We start from the raw sequence: 23,101 nt of genomic DNA, 5'->3' as shown, positions 1-23,101 counted from the left end.
ATCATCGTTACCATCCTCAAAGTCATCCTTGGCATCAGTAGCATCCTCATTCTTTCTCTTTGCCTTCCTCTTGGGAGCATCATAATCAGGAGCATCTGGGAGATTCCTGAAAAATTTATCAACATCAATATCCAGACCATGACTCTTCAGATCATTGATGTAATGCATGATTTCCTTTGGATCATCAGCCTTGGACCAGAGAGGGAAATCATCAATGAGAATTCTTCTCTTTACAATTTCTGCCGGTTAAGAGACAGAGGCAGCCCTAACCTTCTTGTCTATCAGTCCCATCCTTTTTAGATTCGTAGAAGTCAAAGCATCTCCAGTGACAGTAGTTAAATCTTCAATGCACCCTGCTTTGATTAGATCCTTGACCAATTTGCTCTCAACAAAGATATCAGACAGAAGCCTGCCAAAAGGAATGTACTTGATTGTGCTCTTTCTTTCACCAGCAGTTGTCCTTGACTTCTTTATGCAATCTTTCAGATAAGTAAACAGGAAGTAAGGGAGGAAAATCTTCTACTTTGTCTTGATGAAGAACATCATCACTTTTTGATTAAAGTTGATGTAATCAGGAGAGCTTCCAGAGGGTCTGGGATTGAGATAATTGAGCATGATCTTATTCCAGATTCTTAAGTCAGGATGAAGATTTTTTGTCTTGTAATCAGATTTCCCAGAGCGCTAGTTGACATACAACACAGAGTTAATGTTTTCCTTGACTTCCTTTGACTTGGAGTCACTAGTCTGAAATCTGTAGCCTTTGATAGTTTCACCTCCCAGAAGTAAAGCAATAGACCTTTCAGAGATGATGATTTTCTTGCCCAGCACATGTGAAACAACTTGATAATCGTCACAATCTGCATGTTTCCAGAATTCCTTCACAAGCTTGTCAAAAATGGGTCCAGAGAGCCTGTTGAAATACTTTTCCCAGCCTTGAGCTTTCACAGCGGGGAGAAGATCTATTCCATTTTCTGCCAAGTTCTGGAAATCAACTCGTATTTCACAAAGTACTTGAAGTTCTTCTGGTGGAAAATTGCATGCATGTAACTGCACAGCTTCTCTTAGCAATTGGAATAATTTCCCCGGTACCCTGAGTCTCAGCATGAGGCGATTCATGAGATTTTGATCGAAGAGTAGGACCAGCTTGACCTGTTGCTAGACCCACAACCAAATTAGGAAAAACACTTCCATCTGCGGAGTCGACCTTCTTTGCATGTTCCATAGCGGATGAACGTTTGGGTAGAAGAGGGTGATCAACAAGAGAGAGAAGAGAGAGTTTGAAGAAAAACCTCGAGCTTTTGTAATTTCAGAGAGAGAAAGAGAGAAAATGTGTGAAGTGGAGAACGTGTGTGCAAACGTGGGTATGTAGTGAATTTTGAAAGTAACCGTTGAGTAGTTAGTAAACCACAGATAAAGGTTAAAAATCAACGGTTAGAAATTAATAACATAATAACAAGCAATAAATACACATATCATGCGGTGGAGAATAAAGTAGATGTAATCATTACAACAGAAATTCCCGAGAGGCACAAGGAACGAGGTATCAGAATTAACTGGCACACGTTTACTGTCTTGTCTCAGAAGGAGCAACAATGGGTACACAACTTCTGATAAAGTTACCTTCTGAACTAGACAACTTCTGATAGAGGACAGAAGCATCATAGTCAGAGGTTCTGATCCATCTTCATTCTGCACACACGTCCATATTCAGATTTTTCAGTATAAATTTAAATCTATCCTCTGCTAAGGGCTTTGTAAAGATATCTGTCGTTGATGGTCAGTATCAACAAACTTCAGAAGAAGTACGCCCTTCTGAACATAATCTCTAATAAAATGATACTTTACTTCAATGTGTTTGGCCCTTGAATGTAAGATAAGATTCTTACTTAGAGAAATATCAGCATTATTATCGCAGTAAATTGGAATATTGCTCTCAAGGATTTGATAATCTTCTAGCTGATGTTTCATCCATAGCATTTGTGTGATGCAAATAGCTGCTGAAATGTATTCTGCCTCTGCAGTTGATAGTGCAATAGTTGACGGCCTCTTGCTTGCCCATGAGACTAAGTTATGTAACATCCTGACTTGACGACTGGCCTCACGGTAACAACACGAGTCTTTTCAGCGTGCTTTGTCCTCACTCGCGCGCTTCCTGGGAAAACTTCCCAGGAGGTCACCCATCATAATATTTCTCCAAGGCTAGCACACTTAACCATGGAGTTCTTATGAGTTGGGCTCTCGAAAAGAAGTTGCAACTTGTTGTTATGGGTAGTACAATCAAATCATATATGCCCTCCTCAACTGTATAGTCTATCCCTACACAGTCTCGGAATACCTCTTGTTCGGGTGTGGTGCGTCCCTCCACATAGAAGGCGATCAATCCTCGCCCTTGTCAGCTCAAGGCGTCACAAGTTACTTCCCAGAAATTGACAATTTCCAGAAGTACTTTTTCTTTCTGTTCTGTCTCCAGCATAATCAGCATCACAATAACCTGAAAGCTTATACTCTGATGTCTTTTTGTACATCAAGCCAAGGTTAGTGGTACCTTTCAGATATTTGAGAATTCTCTTAACAACAGTTAAGTGAGTTTCTCTAGGATCTGATTGAAATCGAGCACATAAATGTACACTAAAAAGAATGTCTGGCCTAGATGTAGTTAGACATAATAGAGAGCCTATCATACCACGATAGAGCTTCTGATACACTTTAGCACTGACATCTTCTTTTTCCAGAATGCATGTAGGATGCATTGAAGTCTTGGCTGGCGTACATTCTATCATGTTAAACTTCTTCAGGATTTCCTTTGTGTACTTGCTCTGATGGATGTATGTTGCTTCTGGTTGTTGATCAACTTGAATACCCAGAAAGTACTTAAGTTCTCCCATCATACTCATTTCAAATTCATCCTGCATCATCTTAGAAAATTCCTTGCAAAGAGATGTATTAGCAGATCCAAATATGATATCATCAACATAAATTTGCACAATCAAGATGTCATCTTTATAGGACTTGCAAAAGAGAGTTGTATCTACTTTACCCCTTACGAATCCATTTTCCAGAAGGAAGGTACTCAATCTCTCATACCATGCTCTTGGAGCTTGCTTTAGACCATAGAGAGATTTCTTGAGCTTGAAGACATGATTGGGATTCTGAGCATCTTCAAACCCGGGGGGTTGATGAACATACACTTCTTCAGAAATACAACCGTTGAGGAATGCACTCTTGACATCCATTTGATGAAGGATAATGTTGTGATTCACAGAGAATGAAATCAACAACCTTATAGCTTCTAACCTTGCTACTGGAGCAAAGGTTTCAGTGTAGTCAATACCTTCTTGTTGACTGTAGCCTTGTGCAACAAGCCTGGCTTTGTTTCTGACTACTTCTCCCTTCTCGTTGAGTATGTTTCTGAAAACCCACTTGGTTCCAATGATGTGTGTGTCCTTAGGTGACTTAACAAGATTCCAAACATCATTCTTGGTGAATTGATTCAGTTCTTCTTTCATAGCCAGAACTCAGTCTTTATCTTGAAGAGCTCGATCAATTGATGTTGGCTCAATCAGAGAGACTAAGCCCTTTAAGCTTAAGAGAGACTCTTCAGAGGGCTTGAAAGCTGATCTGGTTCTGACTGGTTCTGACTGGTTCATCTTTATCTCCCAGAGTCAATTCTTCAGGATGAGAAGCTATTACTCTGCTCTTCTTCTAGGCGTGAAGGTTCAGAGGTTGTGACAGCTTCTTCTGACGCATTTGATTCTAGATTTGCATCCTCTGAATCTTTGTCTTCTTCTAAAATGGTGATGCTCATATCTGCAAACTTTTCAGCTAGCTTTGAATTGTCAGAGTCAAGCTTATCATCAAATCTAACATGTATAGACTCTTCAATAGTTTTAGATTCAATATTGTAAACTCTAAAACCTTTAGAACGTTCAGAATATCCTAGCAAATAGCATTTCACAAACTTGGAATCAAACTTATGCAATTTATCTTTAGTATTTAGCATATAACACACACAACCGAAAGGATGAAAGTAGAAAATGTTGGGCTTTATATTCTTCCACAATTCATAAGGAGTCTTATTCAGAATTGGTCTTATGGAGATCCTGTTCTGAATGTAACACGCTGTGTTTACTGCCTCGGCCCCGAAGTGCTTTGCCATATTTGTTTCTTGCATCATGGTTCTTGCCATCTCTTGGAGAGTTCTGTTCTTTCTTTCCACAACACCATTCTGCTGAGGAGTTATGGGACAAGAGAAATCATGTGATATCCCTTAGGTATCAAGGATTTTCTCAAACTCATCATTCTCAAACTCTCCACCATGATCACTTCTCACATAGACAATCCTACTGGATTTCTCATTCTGCACTTGGGCAACAAAGGTAGCAAACACAGAATGCGACTCATTCTTGCGTCTTAAGAATTTTAGCCATGTCCAGCGGCTATAGTCGTCAACAATGACCATCCCATATTTCTTGCCACCTATAGACTCAGTTTTCACTAGTCCAAATAGGTCAATATGCAGAAGTTCCAACGGCCTTGAGGTGGAAACAACATTCTTTGCCTTGAATGAGACTTTTGTAAATTTACCCTTCTGACATGCCTCACAAAGAGCATCTGAAGAGAACTTCAGAGTGGGTAAGCCCCTGACAAGGTCAAGCTTACACAGCTGAGAAATCTTTCTCATACTGGCATGCCCTAACCGTCTATGCCATACCCATTGCTCCTCATTAATAGAAAGAAGACACTTTACTTTCTGAGATTCCAACTCAGATAATCTGATCTTATAGATGTTGTTCCGCCTCTTGCTGTTAAAAAGAACAGAGTCATCAATCTGACTTACAGCCCTGCAAGACTTTTGATTGAAAATAATGTCATAACCCTTGTCAGCTAATTGACTTATTGACAACAGATTATGCATTAAACCATCTACCAACAGAACATTATCAATGCATGGACTTTTACCAACACTTATGGTACCAGAACCAATGATCTTACCCTTCTCATTGCCTCCAAAACCAACTTCACCTCCAGGTTTAAGTTTTAGGTCTTGAAACATACGCTTTTCTCCCATCATGTGTCGCGAGCATCCACTTTCCAGATATCATGATTGGTGTTTCAGTGGAGCGATCAAGCATATCTGCAACATAGATAATCTTTTCCTTAGGTACCCACTTTCTGGGTCTTTTCTTGTTAGTTACCCCAGAAGTTCTGACAACTTTGGGTTTCTCAACATGATAATACAGGGGAATCTGAGCATGATATTTAGACATAGAGAAGGTTCCCTTTTTGAGAGGGGGATGAGAAACTTCAACAGTTAAAGGTTCAGGCAATATAGTACCAGAGGGTACAAAATGTTCATACAAGGATTTTGTTTTAGGCATAGGAGGCTCCTTTCTACTGGTTCTAGAATAGCCAATACCATTTATTTCATTTCTGCTAACGCCATAAATCATTGAAGCCATTAAGCTTCTATCTACACTTTTAGCTAGGAACCTCAGAAAAGATTTTTCATATTTGGTTTCATTTTTATCATCAGAAGTACTGGATAAAATAACTTCTTCCAACTTGGAAATTTGATTTTTGAGGACAGAGTTGGAGTTAACTAAAGAGAAATTGTTTTCTTTTAACTCAGAAATTGTTTTCACATGTTTAGCAGATATATCAGAAGCATCAAGAAAATCCTTTTTCAGCCTTTCAGCCTTTTATGCTTAGTTCAGACAGTGAGAAAGATGCGAATACCTCACTTTCATCTTCAGAGTCTGACTCAGCCTCTGATGTTGGATTTGATTCAGCTTTTGACTCTGCTTCTTTGTCTTTGACAATAGCCATGAGTCCTTCAACAACTTTGACATTAGAGTCCACTCCTTCTGAGTCTGAATCATCAAGAGTTACCATAAGACTTTTCTTCGCCTTGACATACTTCTTAGGCTTCTTGTCTTTCTTCAGCTTAGGACAATCACTCTTGTATTGTCATGGCTCCTTGCATTCAAAGCATGTAACTTCTATTGATAATGATTTGCGTTGACCAGATGAAAACTCTTGCTTTCCTTTAGTTCTGGATGAACTTTTGTATTTGTTTTGCCTGTGCTTCCAAAGGTGATTAATTCTCTTTAAGAGAAGTGAGAGCTCATCTTCATCAGAGTCCTCAGACGATTCTTCTGAAACTTGTTCAGCTTGAAGCGACTTGGTCTTCTCAGATTTCACCTTCAGAGCTATGGACTTTTGCTTCCTCTTAGCAACATGATCAGCACGATCTATCTCATGACTTCTCAGGATACCAATGAGTTCTTCTAAACTCATCTTTTTTATGTCCTTAGACAGCTTCAAGGAAGTCATCAAAGGCATCCACTTCTCAGGAAGGCCTCTGAGAATTCTCTTCACATGGTCAGCATTGGTGTAGCCTTTGTCAAGTATTCTGATTCCAGAAATAATCGTCTGAAATCTGGAAAATATAGCATCAACTGTTTCATCAGGTTCCATCATGAAGGCTTCATACTTTTTAATCAAGGACAACGCCTTTGTCTCCTTGACTTCTTCATTTCCTTCATGAGACATCTTCAAGGAATCAAAGATCACCTTGGCAGAATCACGGTATGTGATCTTCTCGTATTCTTCATATGCAATAGCCCTCAGCAAGATAGTTCTTGCTCTGTGATGATCTTTGTACATTTTCTTTTGAGCTTCTGTCATCTTGTCTCTTGGGATCTTCACTCCATCTGCATCACCAGGGCGAGTGTAGCCATCAGTAATGTTCTAAGAACCGGTTTTATAGAATATTATTTTAATAATAATATTCGGTGAATTTCTTGTGCTATGTGATATTATGCCTTTTAAAAAGGGTAATTAATTTTTAGAAGCAATATTAAGTCTTAGAAACCTCTAGACGTTGATGTGCGCGATGATACGAGCATTTTGACTGTAATATTGCTAGGGTTCTGCGACGACGACTTTTAGGTCAAAATTGGCCCGACAGGAGCGATGAGTTGGCGAATCGAGTCGACGAGGACGATTTCGTGGGCCACACCTTATGGGGGAGGTGCTGGGCATGATTTTAAGAATATTCTATGAGGGAATATTCCTTACTTTTGTTTTTGAAGGTTTTATTTAAATAAAATGAGTTTTTATTTAAATAAAATGCATTTAAATAATTTTAACCTATGGTTTAATATCAAAATTAATTCTGAAAATATTTTTGAGGTATTATGGAGCTGATGCACGAATTTTTTGAGCCAAAATTATTGATAAGGATTTTTTATTTTAAATTTGAAGTTTTGATGCATTTAGGAGGGAAATGGTGCATTTAATGCATTAATTATTTTGGAGTTTTTATTTAAATTATTATTTTAAATATTTTTTGGAGAAAATATGAGCATGGAGAGTGTGTTGGGCAGCCAAGGCTTGTGGAGGAAGGAAAATGAGACTTTTGCAAGTAATTTCCTTTTCTAGCTAGGTTTTATGAAGGAGAGATATTAGGGATTTTGATTCTTTGACTTTCAATTAATGGGGGATTGATTTCTGAACTTTTAAAACCTCCAAGGATATTTTCACATCTGATTTAAAATCCTTTGGATTCAGATTTATATATTCTAAAAGATTAAGGATTTAAATGATAGTTTTAAAAGGGATTTAATTAGGAAATAAGCCAAATTTTGAGGACCGAATCAAGGAAGGTTGGGAGAGTCTAGAAACACTAAAATGGGCTGGAAATTTCGTGGGTTGGGCTTCTTCTTGGGGAGAAAGAAAAGCATTTAATGCTTGGCTCTCACCCCTCACTATAAATAGAGTCTTTCCCCCTCTCATTTCTTCACACCAAGAGCTCTCCTCTCCTCTACATTTGCGTGAGCTCTCTTTCCCTCTCTTGTCTTTCTTTTATTTTTCTTGTTCTTAGGTTAGTTTAGTTTCTAAGCCTTGAGCAAGGTCATTCTCAATATGCTCTGTGGTTGCAGCTTAAGCTGATCTGCCAAATCCAGAAGAGAATGATTTTAATCAAGTTGCTTAGAAATGTTTATCTATTTGAGGGTTTTTCTTAAAGAAATTCATGATGTTCTTATAGTATTCTTATGATCTTCAAACAAGGATTTTAGAAAGGAGGTTTTGATCTTGTGAAAGGAAAAGTTTTGGTTTTTCGAGGTTTAAGATGAAAAATTTGAAACGACGGGGAAGGGATATATTATCGCTAAACGACTACTAATTCGTACCGTTACTCTATCCACATGACTAGGAAGTTCGAAGCGAGCGTGATCCCGCCAAATCCAAAGTCCTAGGACGTTTACTGTTGTGACTAAGGTAAGGGCACTTCGGCTATGATTGATTGTGATTGTATGATTGTGAAATGTTAAGGACATTACGATATATGAATATTATAGTAAGGGCACTGAGGCCTCGGCCTAGATAAATTGGTTGTGATTGTGATTGTTAGAAAGCATGATGCTAGGACTATCGATGATACATGTGCTAGATATGCTATATGATGATGATGTAATAATTGTTAGCTAGTGTTATTATGAACATGCCTATATGCCTAGGATGTTAGCTACATTTATTGATATGCATGCAAGTTACTATGTTACGATATTTTGTTCATATGAGACGAACGTGATAGGCTTAGGGCCTAGTGATGATGATTGACTTGCATGGCATGCATTGTGGGCCAAGTGACCTGGACTGGGCTTGGTTGGCCACGGCTGGTGACCTGGATTGGGCTAGTCAGTGGTGACATTCAGGGGATGGACCTGAACAAAGGACGAACGTGAAACGGCAGTGCGTTGGAGAGGTCCAACCCCGATCATCAAGCTGTTGGGCAGCGGTGCGTTGGAGGTGTCCAACCCCGATCGTGGAGTCGTGTTCGTCCTGCCTTTCCATGAGGGATTGGCTTATGGATATCCAAAGCGTCTGCATGCATGTGCACGAGCATCGACTAACAATAAACTATGAGATAGTTCCCTATACTTGTCAAACTTAGAATTATGAGATAGTTCCCTATACTTGTGAACCTTAGAACTTAATATAGTTCCCATATTTGTGAATGTTAGCTTAGTGAAGAACTTGTGATTGATAGGGTAGTATACCCTACTTATGATGTGTGTGTATTAGAAGTTGACCCTTGCTTGTTTACTTGTTTGTTGTTTGTTGTTTGGGGCGCTTAACGCCTAGACAACAAGCATGCGTGTGATCAGTCGAGATGCGACCCTATATCTGCTTGATGTGGACGATGGAAAGGCTCGAGACATCAACTGCGCGACTGATGGTTCCGCTATGGGATTGGCGAGAGCAGAGGATGCGAGACGATATGATGCGAGCGCTGGAGGAGGCCTTGGAAGGCACGCGGCCTATGAGTTGGGTATTGAGTGTGATAATTGAGTCTGTACTTGGGGGTGAGCTGAGTTTGCTAATTGGCTCGAACCTAACCTAGAGACCCTCTTGTTGTCTTGGCTCGGGAGCGGTCGAACACTAGTTTAATCATTATGATTTAATTTGAAAGAATCATTGTACGCTTCCAAAGCTTTTATTAATAAAATGAATCATTCAGTTTATTTCTCCAGTTACTACTTCTTTATTTGTAAGCCATGTTTCGAAAAGGTTTTTATTTCGGCTGAAATTTACACACGTTTTTGGAAAAAGGTTACTAAAGTGACCCTCGAGAAATCGGGGCGTTACAAATGTGATCCCAGAGATCAGCATCGAATCCTAGAAAGAAACTTTCGATTCTATCTTTCCAGTATTCGAACTTTTCTCCATCAAACATAGGTGGTTTAGCACTGTAGTGCTCTCTTTGAGCATCGCTGGTGGTGGCAGCCATTTGAGTTTTTCACACTGGTCTGGATCTCTGAACACTGTTAAGTGTGGTAATCAGAACTTAAGCTCTGATACCAATTGAAGGTATAAAAAACGATAGAAAAAGGGGGTTTGAATAGCGTTTTAAGATAAAAACTTTTCCCTCTTGAAGATTATAGAGAATCTTTTCCAGAACTGAAAGCACAAAGTGCAGAGATAATAGATGGAGAGAAACACACAGGTATTTTATCCTGGTTCACTTGAAAATCGCTCAAGCTAATCCAATCCACCCGTTAAGGTGATTTCTTCCTTCTTAGAATGAAGGCAATCCACTATTCAATGTTTGTTACAACTGCACTAGCAACCTGCTCAGTGACTAACAATACAATTAACTAGCAAACATTAAGATTCACTCTCTTAGTCTTCTCAAGGATCTGACCAACCTTGGTCCCTTAAGGAAATACAAACTCACTACTTGAAAGATTTGGTTTACAATGAAGTGCTTCTAAGAAAGCTAAGGTAAACACAATAAGAACAAATGAAGAAAGATTGCTAAGAGAATCGGTTGAATATTTTCTTGAGTTTTGCACAAAGTTTCTTAGCTACTTTCTTCCATCTTCAGCCTCTATATATACTCCAAGGTTTAGGGTTGTAGCCGTTGCATGGAATGCTACCGTTGGAGGGCAAATTCGGAAATTCCAGATTCTGCTATGGCTGAACATTTTAGGTAAGGCCGTCAGAATAGTACACTTGCTTTTGTACTTGGATAGCGACGTGAGCCTTAGCCTAGTTGACTTCTGATCTGGCAACGCTTCGTGTTGGGATATGTGAAGCTTATGAGATCAGAGTCAGAGGGAAGCTTGGATCCTCTGGACTGTTCATCAGAACTTCTAGTCATCAGAGTTGGAAGTACTTGGTCTTCAGAGCCAGCTTACTCTTGGACTTTAGAATCTTCACTTAGCTTTCTAGACCTTCAGAGCTTCTGATCATCAGAGCTTCTAGTCTTCAGAACTTGAAGTGATCTGACTCCACATCAGAGCTTATAATCTTCTGAACTTCTGAAGCATTTACTACTCTTCAATCAGAACATAGTGAAAGCGAAAGCGTTGCGTTGCCTACTCTTTTTTCTTTGTGCTTCTGATAAGTGTGTTTTTAGACCAGAGTCAGAGCATGTCAATTAAACACTCAAAGAACAACGTTAGAGTACCATAATTGTTCATACACTATTATTAACTTGTAATCATCAAAACATAGAGTTGTACTACATGACCAAATCTTGGTCTTACAATGTGGACAGGTCCTGATGCTAAAGAGTGGATTGTACCACGCGGATGATGTCACACGGAAAGAGGTAACAGATCATCTCCATCGATGGGGATTTGACACATGACCCATGCGGGCACGCGACGAATTGACAAGCGTCAAGCTTGTGGACCGGACCCGCCATGTGGATCGAGCTGGTCAAGTCAGACGCGCTTGGCCTTAGCACCATAGGACTCGACGTCTTGCAGACATGTGGACCGGACCCGCCATGTGGATCGAGCAGGTCAAGTCAGACGCGCTTGGTCCTATTGCCTAAGGACTCGACGTCTTGCGGGCATGTGGATAGGACTCGCTATATAGGATATTGGCGGTCCTCACCGGCGGATCCTCAAGGGCTAGCAAGACCACCAAGACCTGACCTGACGAAGGATAGAGAGTATACGTGTAAGGTTATGCATCCAGGGATCCTTTGGGCTTACATCCCTTGAGGCCCAATAGACTGAGCATCTCACCTATATGTAATATTCTAGGTCAGGAGTCAAACCCCACTATAAAAGGCTTGACTCCATTGGAATAAGACAGGTTCTCTTTACATTTTCATGGTCTATACGACGCTAAACCCTAGGGGATAAACCCTTGATCAGAGAGGTCAGGTGCCGTGTAAGAACACTAACCTAAAATGCAACTAAAGTCCTCATAAAACTATTAAATTACCTAAATGAAGCAAAAACACAAATAAAGATAAAAATGCATGAGAATGCATGAAACACTACATGAGACTCAACAAAAAGACTCAAAACCTATAAGAAATGACCCTAAAAACAACTACAAAATCCCGGTCATCAATTTCCTTCGTGCTACACTATATGACTTTGGGTTTCCACCAAAGATTGTAGATTTGATCATGTGGGAATTGCGATGCCCTAAATTGTCAATCCCTTGGAATGGTTCTAAGTTAACGGCTTCTGCACCTCAACGAGGGCTTCGCCAAGGAGATCCACTCTCACCTTATTTGTTTGTGCTTTGCATGGAACGCTTGGCTATTCAGATCCAGAAATTGGTAGCGGAGAATAATTGGAAACTGGTGCGGATTACAAAGGATGGGATTGGAATATCTCATTTATTCTTTGCAAATGATGTGTTGCTGTTTTGTCAAGCGTCTAAAGATCAATTGACAATGGTTGATGACACATTGAAGGATTTCTGTGAAGCTTTCGGGATGAAGGTAAACCTTGAGAAGTCAAGGATGCTCTTCTCCAAAAATGTAGACCAACGGAAACAAAGAGAACTTTCTCATATCGCTGGATTTTGAAGAGCTAGTGATCTTGGGAAGTATCTTGGCATTCTGCTACTTTAAGGTAGGGTCACAAAAGATCAATTTGCTCCGCTGATTGGGAAGGTGAGTTCGAGACTCTCTTCTTGGAAGAATGCTCTACTCAACAGAGTAGGTCGGGTTTGCTTGGCAAAGTCGGTTCTCACCTCCTTACCGGTCCATGCAATGCAATCACTTTGGCTACCCGATTCGGTGTGTGAGCACATAGATAAATTGGTGCGTTGTTGTGTGTGGGGAAAAGGATGAGGGAATGCTCGGAATTGGCATTTGGTGAATTTGAGTGAATTAACGCAGCCAAAGACACGAGGGGGATTGAGCATCAGGAGGACGAGAGGAAGCAATGAAGCTTTACTAGGCAAATTAGTACACAGCTTGCTGAATGAGAAAGAGAAATTCGGGGTTCAAGTGTTGAGCGAGAAGTACCTACAATCTGGCTTAATATTGGTGGAATCTCCTAAGTTGGGTAATTCATATGTGTGGAGAGGGATTTTGAAGGCCAAAGACGCTGTGCCTCATGGCTTTGGCGTGAAATTAGGGGCTAGTGTGTCGTCGTTTTGGTACACGAACTGGCTAGGAACTGGGCAACTGGTGAGCAGAGTGCCATTTGTTCATATCAGTGACACTACGTTAACAGTAGCGGATGTGTCGTGGGATGAAAACCAACACTTGGCTGAGCTGTATACACAACTTCCTCATGAGATCAGAGATGGAATCTTGAGGGTTCCAACCCCACCCGTGCGTACAAGTGCCATTTGTTCATATCAGTGACACTACGTTAACAGTAGCGGATGTGTCGTGGGATGAAAACCGACACTTGGCTGAGCTGTATACACAACTTCCTCATGAGATCAGAGATGGAATCTTGAGGGTTCCAACCCCACCCGTGCGTACAGGGGAGGAAAAAATTCTTTGGATGGAAGCCAATGATGGACACTACCCCGTGCGATCGGCATACAACCTGCTGATTGATGATGGATGACATGATTCTCGATTTTGGAAGCTGCTGCGGAAGGCGACAACACCTGAGAGGGTGCGTTTCTTTCTTTGGCTAGCAAGAAAAGAGGCGTTGCCGACGAACAGTAAGCGACATTGGTGTCACCTTGCGAGTTCCGCTGCTTGCATCAGATGCGGTGTGGCCACAGAGGATGTCGAGCACGTTTTGCGCAGGTGTCCAGGTGCAATATGGGTCTGGAGCATGTTTGCAGGTTCCATTCCAGCGGTTCCAACAACAATTCAATTTCAGGATGGTTGTTTACGCACTTACAGGTCCAGCACCATGCATTGTTTTGCGCGATTGCATGGAATCTATGGAAGTGGAGGAATAGTTTTGTTTTTGAATAGGAAGCTTGGTCACCTGGGTATGTTTTACAGAGAATTCACAGGGATGTTTTGGAGTTCCAAAGATGGGGGAGTTGGAAGTATGAGGAGATTGCAACAGCAGGCCTTGGAGATGATCATGTATCATTGCATACAGATGGAAGCTGGCAGAGAGATGCGGACATAATGGGTGAAGGAGGAGTAATACGTGATGGGAATGGGCGGTGGATCTCTAGCTTTGCAACGACTTTGGGAACATGAGATTCGTTTAAAGCGGAGCTTACATCGTTCCATAAAGGGCTTTTGCATACCTTGGAGCTTGGCTTTCGCCATGTGGTTTGCTAAGTAGATTGCCTGGAATTGCAGCAAGTGCTTACGAGCAACAATGATGTTCAAAATTACTGGCATGGAGATGAGATTGAAATGGTTAGAGCTGTCTTGGCCAGGAGCTGGAGCGTAACAATTAATCATATTCCTCGGGAAAGAAATATTGTTGCAGATGCGTTGGCGAAACTTGAGCTTCAGGAAGGTTGGGATTGGAGGGTTTGGAACCTTCCCCCTCCATGGTGGTGCCGCTGCTATGCAGTGATTTAATTTCCTAGTGTTTTGCTTTCTGTTATTTCCAGACGTAACAAAAAAAATAACCAGGAGGTATTTGTGTAGCCACAATAATATCTCAAGGGTGGCAAATGTATGGTTTAATAATATAGGTGGTGAGTGTTGGATTGATAAAACTTAAGGGAGTGAGTGTAATTTTCCCTTTTAGCTTTTCAATTTTTTTTTTTTTTTTTTTTTAAAAACCACTTCCCACTTTCTAAAAAGTGAGGTTAGGGGCTTTTAAAAAACAAAAAATCTAGAATATTCTAAGGAGAAAGTAGAAAAATAAAGGTATAAAAGAGTAAATCTAGCGTAACCCAGGACAGCCGACAGAATTGCCGCCGTCGTGTCATAAGGTTGTTGCCGTGCTAGGGTTTAACTGTGTTGTTGCTCTACCTCAGATTTAGCTCGCACATCCCTGCTAACTTGTTTCATCCTCTTCTCTTCTCTTCTCTTCTCAGACAGACTGACATGGCAGAAGAGAGCATCGAGTTCAAGTGGGGGAAGAAGCGAGGAATCGGAGGGAAAAGGAAGGACGTGCAGTTCTACGAGTCTTTCACCTACGACGGCGTGGACTACGCGCTTTACGACACCGTTTACCTCGACAGTGGCGGCGAGTTCGAGCCTTTCGTCGGCAAGCTCATCAAGATCTTTGAGAATCGCGACAAGTCGAAGAAAGTGAAGGTGCAGTGGTATTTCCGTCCCGGCGAGATTCGCAAGTTCGTCGAAGGGATCGAGACGCGCCACAACGAGTTGTTTTTTGCGTGTGGTGAAGGCCTTGGACTTGCCAATGTCAATCCTCTGGTAATTCGATTTCCATCTTTTTTTAATGCTAATTTTATGCTTGCCAATGTCAATTCTCGGGCAATTTGATTTCCATGATTTTTGAATCTTCTCAAATTTGGGTTTGAATTTATGCTAATTTTATGTTTTATATGATTTTTTTGGGTACAACTTATGTTTTATATGATGATCCCCTTTGTTGTGTTCTGTGATTATTGAAATTTGACATATCCCTCTGTCTTTGATACTAATGCTTTCTGGGTTCCAAGTGTTAGAATTGGCCGCATGTAGGGGATGGGTAGTTCTTTTGAGTGAAGGCTCAGGGTTCAAACCCTGGTGAGTTAACTAATTTACTAACAATTAACAACTAACATTCGCCTGTAAAAAAAATTATAAAAAATGTGGCTTTCATTTTCAGCACATATCTTTGAATGTAGAAAGTATTGAGAAGTCACACATTGATCAGAGATGTAACCTAGTAAATGTTTATTTAGAGTAGAGTTAGGCCTAAGAGCATCCGCAACAAAGAAACTTTGACATGTCATCTAAAATAAAGTTTCTTAACTGTTGCAGAAAATGAAGTTTCTCCACGTGACAAGCAACTTTGCTCCAACTTTGTTCAAAGTTTCTCTTCCAAATTTAATGATTAAAAAATAAATAAAAAACAAGAATTAATTAAAATGAAATATAAATAATGAAAATATAAAGAGGTGAGGTATATTATGGGGTCCATTTAAGAAACTTTTTAGAGTTGCTGGTGGAGTAAAAAGTGAGTAGAGTTGATTAAAGCTGTTTAAATGACGTGGCATTATCAAAATTTAAATTAGAAACTCTAATGAGTTTCTTGGATAATGATGGTCTAACCTTAATACTAAGAGAAACAAAAACAAGTTCATTTATAATTGTTAACAAAAACAGAAAATATTTTCTCAATTTGTCCATTGACTTGAAAATTCAGAGGTAAAAATCCAATGGTCTTGGATTTCATTTTCATTTTCTTTTCAAGTGTCCTATTATGATAACGAGTTGAATTTCATGATTGGGGATCTGGTTCAGATATATCTATTTGAACTTTAGTGATTTTATTATTTCGTATCTATTTTATTTTGATTGGGGGTAGATACAATACTTTCATTTGAGTAAGCCATTCAATTTCTCTTAATTTACTTTACACTAGCCAATCTAACTCAAACTCACTATTTTGTAAACCATATCAGGAAGCTATTGCAGGAAAATGCAATGTTGTTTGCATTTCTAAAGACATCAGGAATTCACAGCCATCAGATGAAGCACTTCAAAAGGCTGATTTTGTATTCCATCGTTTCTTTGATGTTGGGCAGCGCAAAATATTGGATACTATAGATGACAAGAGTGCTGGAATTGAAGGTATGTATGTGGTTTAGTTCATTTAAAAAGTGTTCTGTTTGATTGATTAGTTTCTGAATAGCATGATTTACCTCTGTGCACAAGGGATTTCTTACACACTTGGCATTCCAACTTGTTTTTTGTATTATCCTTACCTCGTGCTTTATGAGATTAGATAAAATTTGCTTTTAAGGAAGGTATAACTCACAAGATTGTCCATGATAGCTTCTGTTATAGTATTTTGCAGTCAAATTTATGTAATTGGGAGGGATTTTGAGAAACTAAAAAGGTTATCTTCTTTCGCTTTTTATTTGTCTTCCATGATGTGTCCCCACTTTTTTCTCTGTTGGATTAATCCTTGCTTATGCCTGATGGTGTGGCCCTTGCCACAAGGTGCTGAAAGTTAGATTCCAACCCTTACTGTGCAAGGAAAGTTAGCCAACATGGAGCACTGTTGACTTGATTTTTTTCATCATTACTAATGAGATTGTTTAGATGTTACGCATAGCGATAATTCATATTTTCACAGGAGGTGTAAGGAGTAAGGACCTAAACAATAAAGAATAAGTCTGACTCAGCTGGTTGTAAATTGCTTGCTGTATATCTAATTGGGTGTTTTTCTCATCTGTTGCAGTAAAAGATATATTTAACAAATGAGATCGTGAAATCCTTGTTCATGTTGTGAAACTGCGTGTAGACAAGAAAGAAGTTAGTGGTAATACTATGGCTGGTAGTAAAGTGGCTTTGCAGCTCAATATAAAAACTGCCAGCTTGTAATTGAAAAGGTAGCTGGCAAATATTTTCACACATTAGTTAACTCAAAATGCTTCCGAAATGGAGGGAAACAACTGTATAGAGATTTATAGACGAGGAACTATCTATGCTGAGAAGTTATCATTCAGATCTGTTATTGATTTGGAAGGAGCTGAACATGATGTTAGTGTAAGTGAACTTCCTTTCCAAGAAGATGGAACTGAGCAAGCAGCTAGTGTCTTCTAGTTACAAGCACTCACGCAGCTTATGAATCTTGTAGAATTACCAAATATGGAACACAAACATGATAATTATTTATTAAATTCGGTTCCTCTAAATTAATATTAGTTTTATGGCCTTGTGAACCTCATGTCCTTTTTATGTCGCTTCTTTATTTTGTTATATTTTCTTCTGGATTCGCTTCTTATAATTATTATTAGTCATATAGATTGTGTTCTATATTTTCAAATAACTACTAGAACCGACTAACTTGTGAATACTGACATTTTAACACCCCACCCAAACATTTTATTCCTAAAACTACCCTTCTCCCCTTTCTTCACTAACGCACTTCCTCTTTCATTCTACTTCACTTTCCCTTTCTCTTCCTTTATCCTTCCCTTTCTTCACCATCCTTTACTTTCCCATTCATTTTCTTCTTTTCTTCATTTTCATCTCCTCTTCTTCCAAGTTGTGTTGTGATTTGTTGTCCTTCTATGTTCATTACCATTCATAACATTGCGTCCTACTTTCTGGTCTAATTCAAATCCATTCATGCCTTCTTGAAGAGACTTTCATGGGATGCACCACCATGGGAAGATCATTCAATGGAGTTGAATCTAAATTATCATTCAATGGAGTTGAATCTAAATTATGAGATTGAAGGTCTGATTATTCGTTTCAATGATTTGAATGTATTTAGAAAATGGTCAGTTAAACACAAGGTTTGAGAGATTTCATGGCTTGATACTACTTATGTGTGTCCTTCTCTAGACAAGTTACAAACAAAGGGTCGGCACGAAAGTCCTTTCGTGTACGGGTTGTGGAGGGACTTGCGGTAATGATTCCTTCGACAATACAAACTTTACTACAACGATGTTGTGCCAAATATAAGTTGTGTTTTAATTCTCGAAAAATAAACTTAGGCTTAAATAAGTGTTTGGTCCCTAGCCTTTACACCACTTTTGGTTTAGTCCAGACAAGATTGGTAAATTTCGGATTTGCCCATGTGGCATGACCACGTCATTTAATGAGCCCAGCTGTAATTTTTTTTTTTAAATTCTAGAAAAAAGCTAACCCATAATTAAAAAACCTAAATCCCTTCATCCTAATTAAATCCTTCACCTAATTAGTAATTACATATCTCTTCATTCTTTATCAAAAACCTAGATTTCTTCTTCATGTTCATCTCTTCATCTTCATCTCTATCATCATCTTCATCTTCAATTTCTTCCTTGACAGCAAGACTTTCCAATTCCAATTCCAATTCCATCACCAACACAAAACAACTCGAACCAAACAACAAAATCAAATCAACAAACCTAACCCTAACTCCCAAATCCAGAGTTTGTTCGCTCTCTCTTGTTTGGGAATTGGGTTTAACACCCCAGCCCTTAGGCTTCCCGCCCCACTTAAAGTGGGGAAATTACCGGAAACCCTCAGGATTAATATCGGTAAATGATTTTCCGATACGTATCGGTTTATCATTTACCGATTCGTATTGATATAACAGCATCAGATAGGTTTTGAAACATAATTTTCAAAACCCATTTCCCTCCCCAAATCACTCCCTCTTCAAATCTCTCCCAAACTTGCGTTCGGTCCCATCATCATCAAAGCTTCCTCAAAGCTCCGGAACTCCCATTCCATTACATTCAAAAGGTAAGTTCCATTTTTATTGATTCTCTCACATTGATTGATGATTAGAGGTAGTTGATGGATTATTAGGTGAATGTTGAACACTAGGGTAGTTGATTATTGATTAGAGGTAGGTTTTATTGACTGAAATGGCATGAAACGGTCATAGGCACGAGTGGGTCGTTTCCAGTTCTGGTTTCTGGGTTACTGTAAAATCGGAAAAACATTTTCCGATTCTGTAATGGAAAATGTTTTTCCGATTCTGTAATGGGAAAACATTTCCCGATTCTAAACCAGTTTAAGGCAGTTTAAGGCAGTTTTTTTAAGCCAGTTTTTTTTAGTTTTCCTCCATCTATTGGGCTGAATATTTTGTACAAATTTTCAAATATTTTAGTGTCATGACACTGGGAAAGGGTGTTGATGGTATCGGCTTATTAGAACTAGGGAACTTCCTTAATGTTGCATTTTAGTTATCTAGATTGACAAATTAGAAAGGGTGTTGATGCTATATGAGAGATGTTTGTTTCTATATGAGAGATGTTTGTTGCTATATGAGAGATGTTTGTACAAGTTGTAACTGTTAAAGTTGTTCAAGTTGTAATTTGATGTTAAATTTGTTTGCTTTTCATAGGAGAATGAAGGGCGGGAGGAAGAGGTCTCGATCTTCTACAGTCGATGATGCAGAGGATCGCCACGAGCGCTTGCATGCTTCTACGCGGCGCGGCGACCATCGAGCAGCTAGTCAGGCGGTTGAGGCTTCGGCCCCGTCTCCGTCTCCGTCTGCTACTCCGGCCGGGGCTCCGTCTCCGTGTCCGTCTGCTACACCTCCGTCAGGTGGTCCATCTACTACAGCTCCGTCAGGTACTCCGGCTGAGCCTCAGCCTCATCCTACTCCGGTCTCTCCGATGGTTGAGTTACCTCTTGAGGAGACATCTGGCGAGCAGTCTTCTTCGGAGCCCAATGGCGAGGAGTCTGCTTCTGAGACTGCTTCTGAGACTGCTTCTGAGGCCAGTGGTGAGGAGGAGGAGCCTCTTATTCTCCAGGAGGAGATTGATGCTGCTGATGTTGTGCCAGATGTGGTGGCAGAGGGCGGCGCGGATGACGACCTCATCCAGAGGGTGGCACCGTTTCCCGGGGGGCCTGAGGATCTGTCGCTTCTTGCGCATTATCCTGACCACAAGGCTCCTTGGACGTGGCAGGCACTTCTTCGCACAGACCCGCGGTACGTGGACCGTCGGACATTGAGGGTGGCCACTGTTGGGGGGAAGGTATGGAACCTCCCCTGTGATGGCGATTCAGAGGCCCACACAGCTGTGCGACAGCTGCTGCAGCAGACGGGTTTGTATCACCTGCCTTGGTGCGGGTTACCCTTACTGTTCCGCAACATCAACTTCAAGCTGGCATGTGCACCTTCAGCCCTGCAAACCAACAACGCACATGTAAGAATTAATACTGTAATAATCTATGAAATGAAATACATATAACAAGTCATAACATAATTTTTGTACCTGTTACTTGTTGTTGTTCCAAAATGCATCACATGATTTGTCCATGCCTTGGCAAATTTCTGCTTGTGGACCAACCATGTAGTAGAACAATAAGTGGCAAATTTCAACTTGTGTTTATGCTTGCACATGTTAAACAATTCAATCCAATGAGCTTCAAATTCTGGAACTGTTGGAGCATCTACCAATTCGGCCCACTTGTCCATAACCTCTTGAGCAAAATCATCCGTGCCAACATACTCTTTGCACTTTGCCAAAACACACTTGTTGATGTGCCACAAGCATAGTAAATGGGTGGTGGTGGGAAGGCTTTGTGAAGCAGCACTCAATAAAGCAAGATCTCTGTCCGTCACAATCACTCTAGGCAACCTGGATTGGTCGGAAATCAGAGACTTCATACACTCCAATGCCCAAATGTAGTCCTCTGTGGTCTCACTGCCAATGTAACAGAATGCTATTGAGTATGTTTTATCCGTGGAGGTCAGGCCAACAATCTCGAGCAAGGGTAGTTTGTATTTGCTGGTCTTGTATGTGCAATCCATGATCACTACATATGGGAATGTGTTGAAAAGTTTGACGGCATTCGGATGAGCCCAAAATATATCTCTAATCACTTCCGATCCGGGTTCATTTCGTTCGAAGTGAACATACTTCTCACCGTCCAACTTCTTCAACAAGTATTGTATCTCTGTCAGTGACCCACGAACGGATTGTCTGAACCGCTTGCAAACACCATAAATTTGTTGGATGGTAGTCAAGTTTGAAGGATCTTTTTCCTTCAAGGACGCCAACATCTTTCTAGGTGGAACCCAAGTCTTAGCCTGATTTATCACGTCCTCCTTCGCCTCACTATTCAGTCTACCAGCGTAATTGTGGCCAACTAGTGACTCAGCTGCGAGATGGATGTGTCTACCGTCCATCACCTTCAACCACCAACCTTTATCATCTTTCGTACGTCGTCCTTTTAGCCTAAAAGGACAACCTGTCTTTTGTGTTGACGTTCCTTCAACAAGATCCGGTTCTCTGTAGGGAATATACGCACCATGCTTCTCACACCCCAGAATGACATATTCTTTTCTTCCCTTCGCACCACTATCAGACTTTGTTGTCACCAAAACAAAATTATTTGCCATAGAAATGTCGCGAACCCATTTCATAAGATCATCTTTCAAAGGGAAACGCTGTTTCAGGATAAACAAGGCATAAGGCATAAAACAAGGCATAAACAAAGCAAACAAAGCATGCAAAAATTTGTGCAATGAGTACCTGATCAGTATGATACAAATGAGAGACATCTATAGATATAATCGGAGGTTCAGCTAGTGATGGTTGCTCCTCTGGATTATCATTTTCCAATCCAGCAGCATGTATCAATTGTGATTCACCAAAGAAAAATGACTCTGTCATCCCTGGAACAAAAACGGTAAATCAATAACCGACCATATAACGGTAAATCAAATTCCGACCCCATAACGGTAAATCAAATTCCGGTACTATAACGGTAAATCATTTACCGATTCAGTTCACGATTCAGCAGCCTAAATTACCAACTTAACTAACTAAACTAACTACTTAAACTAACAACTAACTACTTAAACTAACTATAAATAAAGTACCAAAGCTAACAACACTTACCAGAAGTTAAAAGCTTTCCCTTGGTGGTGGTGGTGTTGGTGGTGGTGGTGGTGGAAATGTGGAGATGGTGGTGGTGGTGGGAAGGTGAAATGTGAGGGAGGAGTGGAGTAATGGAGAATAAGGTAGTTTGGGCGAGTTATGGGGGGCTGGTGGGGGGTTGTTGGAGGGAGGAGTAATGGTGGAGGGGTTGGTGGAGGGAGGAGTAATGGTGAAAAGGTGATCAAACTTACAGATTACAAATCGGTAAATGATATACCGATACAATATTAGAATCGGTTAATTATTAACCGATATTGTTCTTCGTGTTCTGGGTAATGGGATGAAGGTGTTCATACTGAGGAACAATAACGGTAAATCATTTACCGATTGGTATTTTGACATCGGCAAATCATTTACCGATGGGTAGTTTTGGAATAAAAAAAAAATGCTGGGGCGCGTAGCCTAAAGGGTGGGGTGCCAAACCCAAATCCCCTCTTGTTTCCTTCACTTCCGCTACCAACAATTCTTTTTCTCTCTACCCGAATCTTCACTCTTCCTTCTCTATCGTTTTCAGTGGCTCGATTCATTCATAACAAGCAAAAGTACAAAACACAAATTCACCAATTGAATCAACACACATTGTTACTTCTACTACTTCTTCACTCTTTTCCCTCCCTCCAATGTAGCTTCTTTCTTTCATCCATGTCTTCTACACGCTCTGAACCTTCTTCTTTGTTTCTGCTTTGGAGGGGTTCGTGTTCAACGTGTGGATCGAATTCAATAGCATCTCTCCTCGTGATGCAATTCTTGGGGCTCCAGAATCGCTCTTCGTTGACGCTGTTCGCACTGACGGACGAGTCGGCTCGTCAAGAACATCAGCAATTGCGCCTTTGTCCTCCGGCGCCACCTCGTGCCTTGCAGGATTTTGGGAAACGATATGGTG

At 40.4% G+C, this 23,101-nt stretch overlaps 2 protein-coding genes across 3 annotated transcripts; one reads left to right on the top strand and one right to left on the bottom strand.

Moving 5' to 3' along the window:
* Positions 1-14,516: 14,516 nt before the first annotated feature.
* On the top strand, positions 14,517-17,556 carry LOC130720599 (protein ANTI-SILENCING 1-like). 2 transcript variants are annotated; one of them, XM_057571258.1, is made up of 4 exons: positions 14,517-14,637; positions 14,743-15,085; positions 16,282-16,450; positions 17,064-17,556. In XM_057571258.1, exons 2-4 carry the CDS (start codon positions 14,753-14,755, stop codon positions 17,084-17,086), a joined length of 525 nt encoding a protein of 174 aa, XP_057427241.1. In that variant the 5' UTR covers positions 14,517-14,637; positions 14,743-14,752; the 3' UTR covers positions 17,087-17,556. The 2 variants fall into 2 exon arrangements, with proteins under 2 accessions (XP_057427241.1, XP_057427240.1); XM_057571257.1 differs by having other exon boundaries at positions 14,594-15,085.
* Positions 17,557-20,384: 2,828 nt separating this feature from the next.
* Positions 20,385-22,836, bottom strand: LOC130719387 (protein FAR1-RELATED SEQUENCE 4-like). Its single transcript, XM_057570009.1, has 3 exons — positions 22,180-22,836; positions 20,548-21,953; positions 20,385-20,457 (listed from the first exon to the last, which is right to left on the bottom strand). Exons 2-3 carry the CDS (start codon positions 21,837-21,839, stop codon positions 20,385-20,387), a joined length of 1,365 nt encoding a protein of 454 aa, XP_057425992.1. The 5' UTR covers positions 21,840-21,953; positions 22,180-22,836.
* Positions 22,837-23,101: the final 265 nt, after the last annotated feature.

Source organism: Lotus japonicus, chromosome 5 (assembly GCF_012489685.1).
Source record: "Lotus japonicus ecotype B-129 chromosome 5, LjGifu_v1.2".
Classification (NCBI taxonomy): Eukaryota; Viridiplantae; Streptophyta; class Magnoliopsida; order Fabales; family Fabaceae; genus Lotus; species Lotus japonicus.
The sequence above is the reverse complement of the archived record's forward strand: the minus strand, read 5'-3'. Positions and strand labels throughout refer to the sequence as shown.

Excerpts from the sequence above, each read along its gene's own strand:
- LOC130720599 (XM_057571258.1), top strand. The coding sequence starts at position 14,753 with ATGGCAGAAGAGAGCATCGAGTTCAAGTGGGGGAAGAAGCGAGGAATC. Across the intron at positions 15,086-16,281 it reads TTGCCAATGTCAATCCTCTG|GAAGCTATTGCAGGAAAATG; the intron begins GTAATTCGATTT and ends AAACCATATCAG. Across the intron at positions 16,451-17,063 it reads CAAGAGTGCTGGAATTGAAG|TAAAAGATATATTTAACAAA; the intron begins GTATGTATGTGG and ends CATCTGTTGCAG.
- LOC130719387 (XM_057570009.1), bottom strand. The coding sequence starts at position 21,839 with ATGTCTCTCATTTGTATCATACTGATCAGGTACTCATTGCACAAATTT. Across the intron at positions 20,458-20,547 it reads GGAACAACAACAAGTAACAG|GGCTGAAGGTGCACATGCCA; the intron begins GTACAAAAATTA and ends GTTGGTTTGCAG.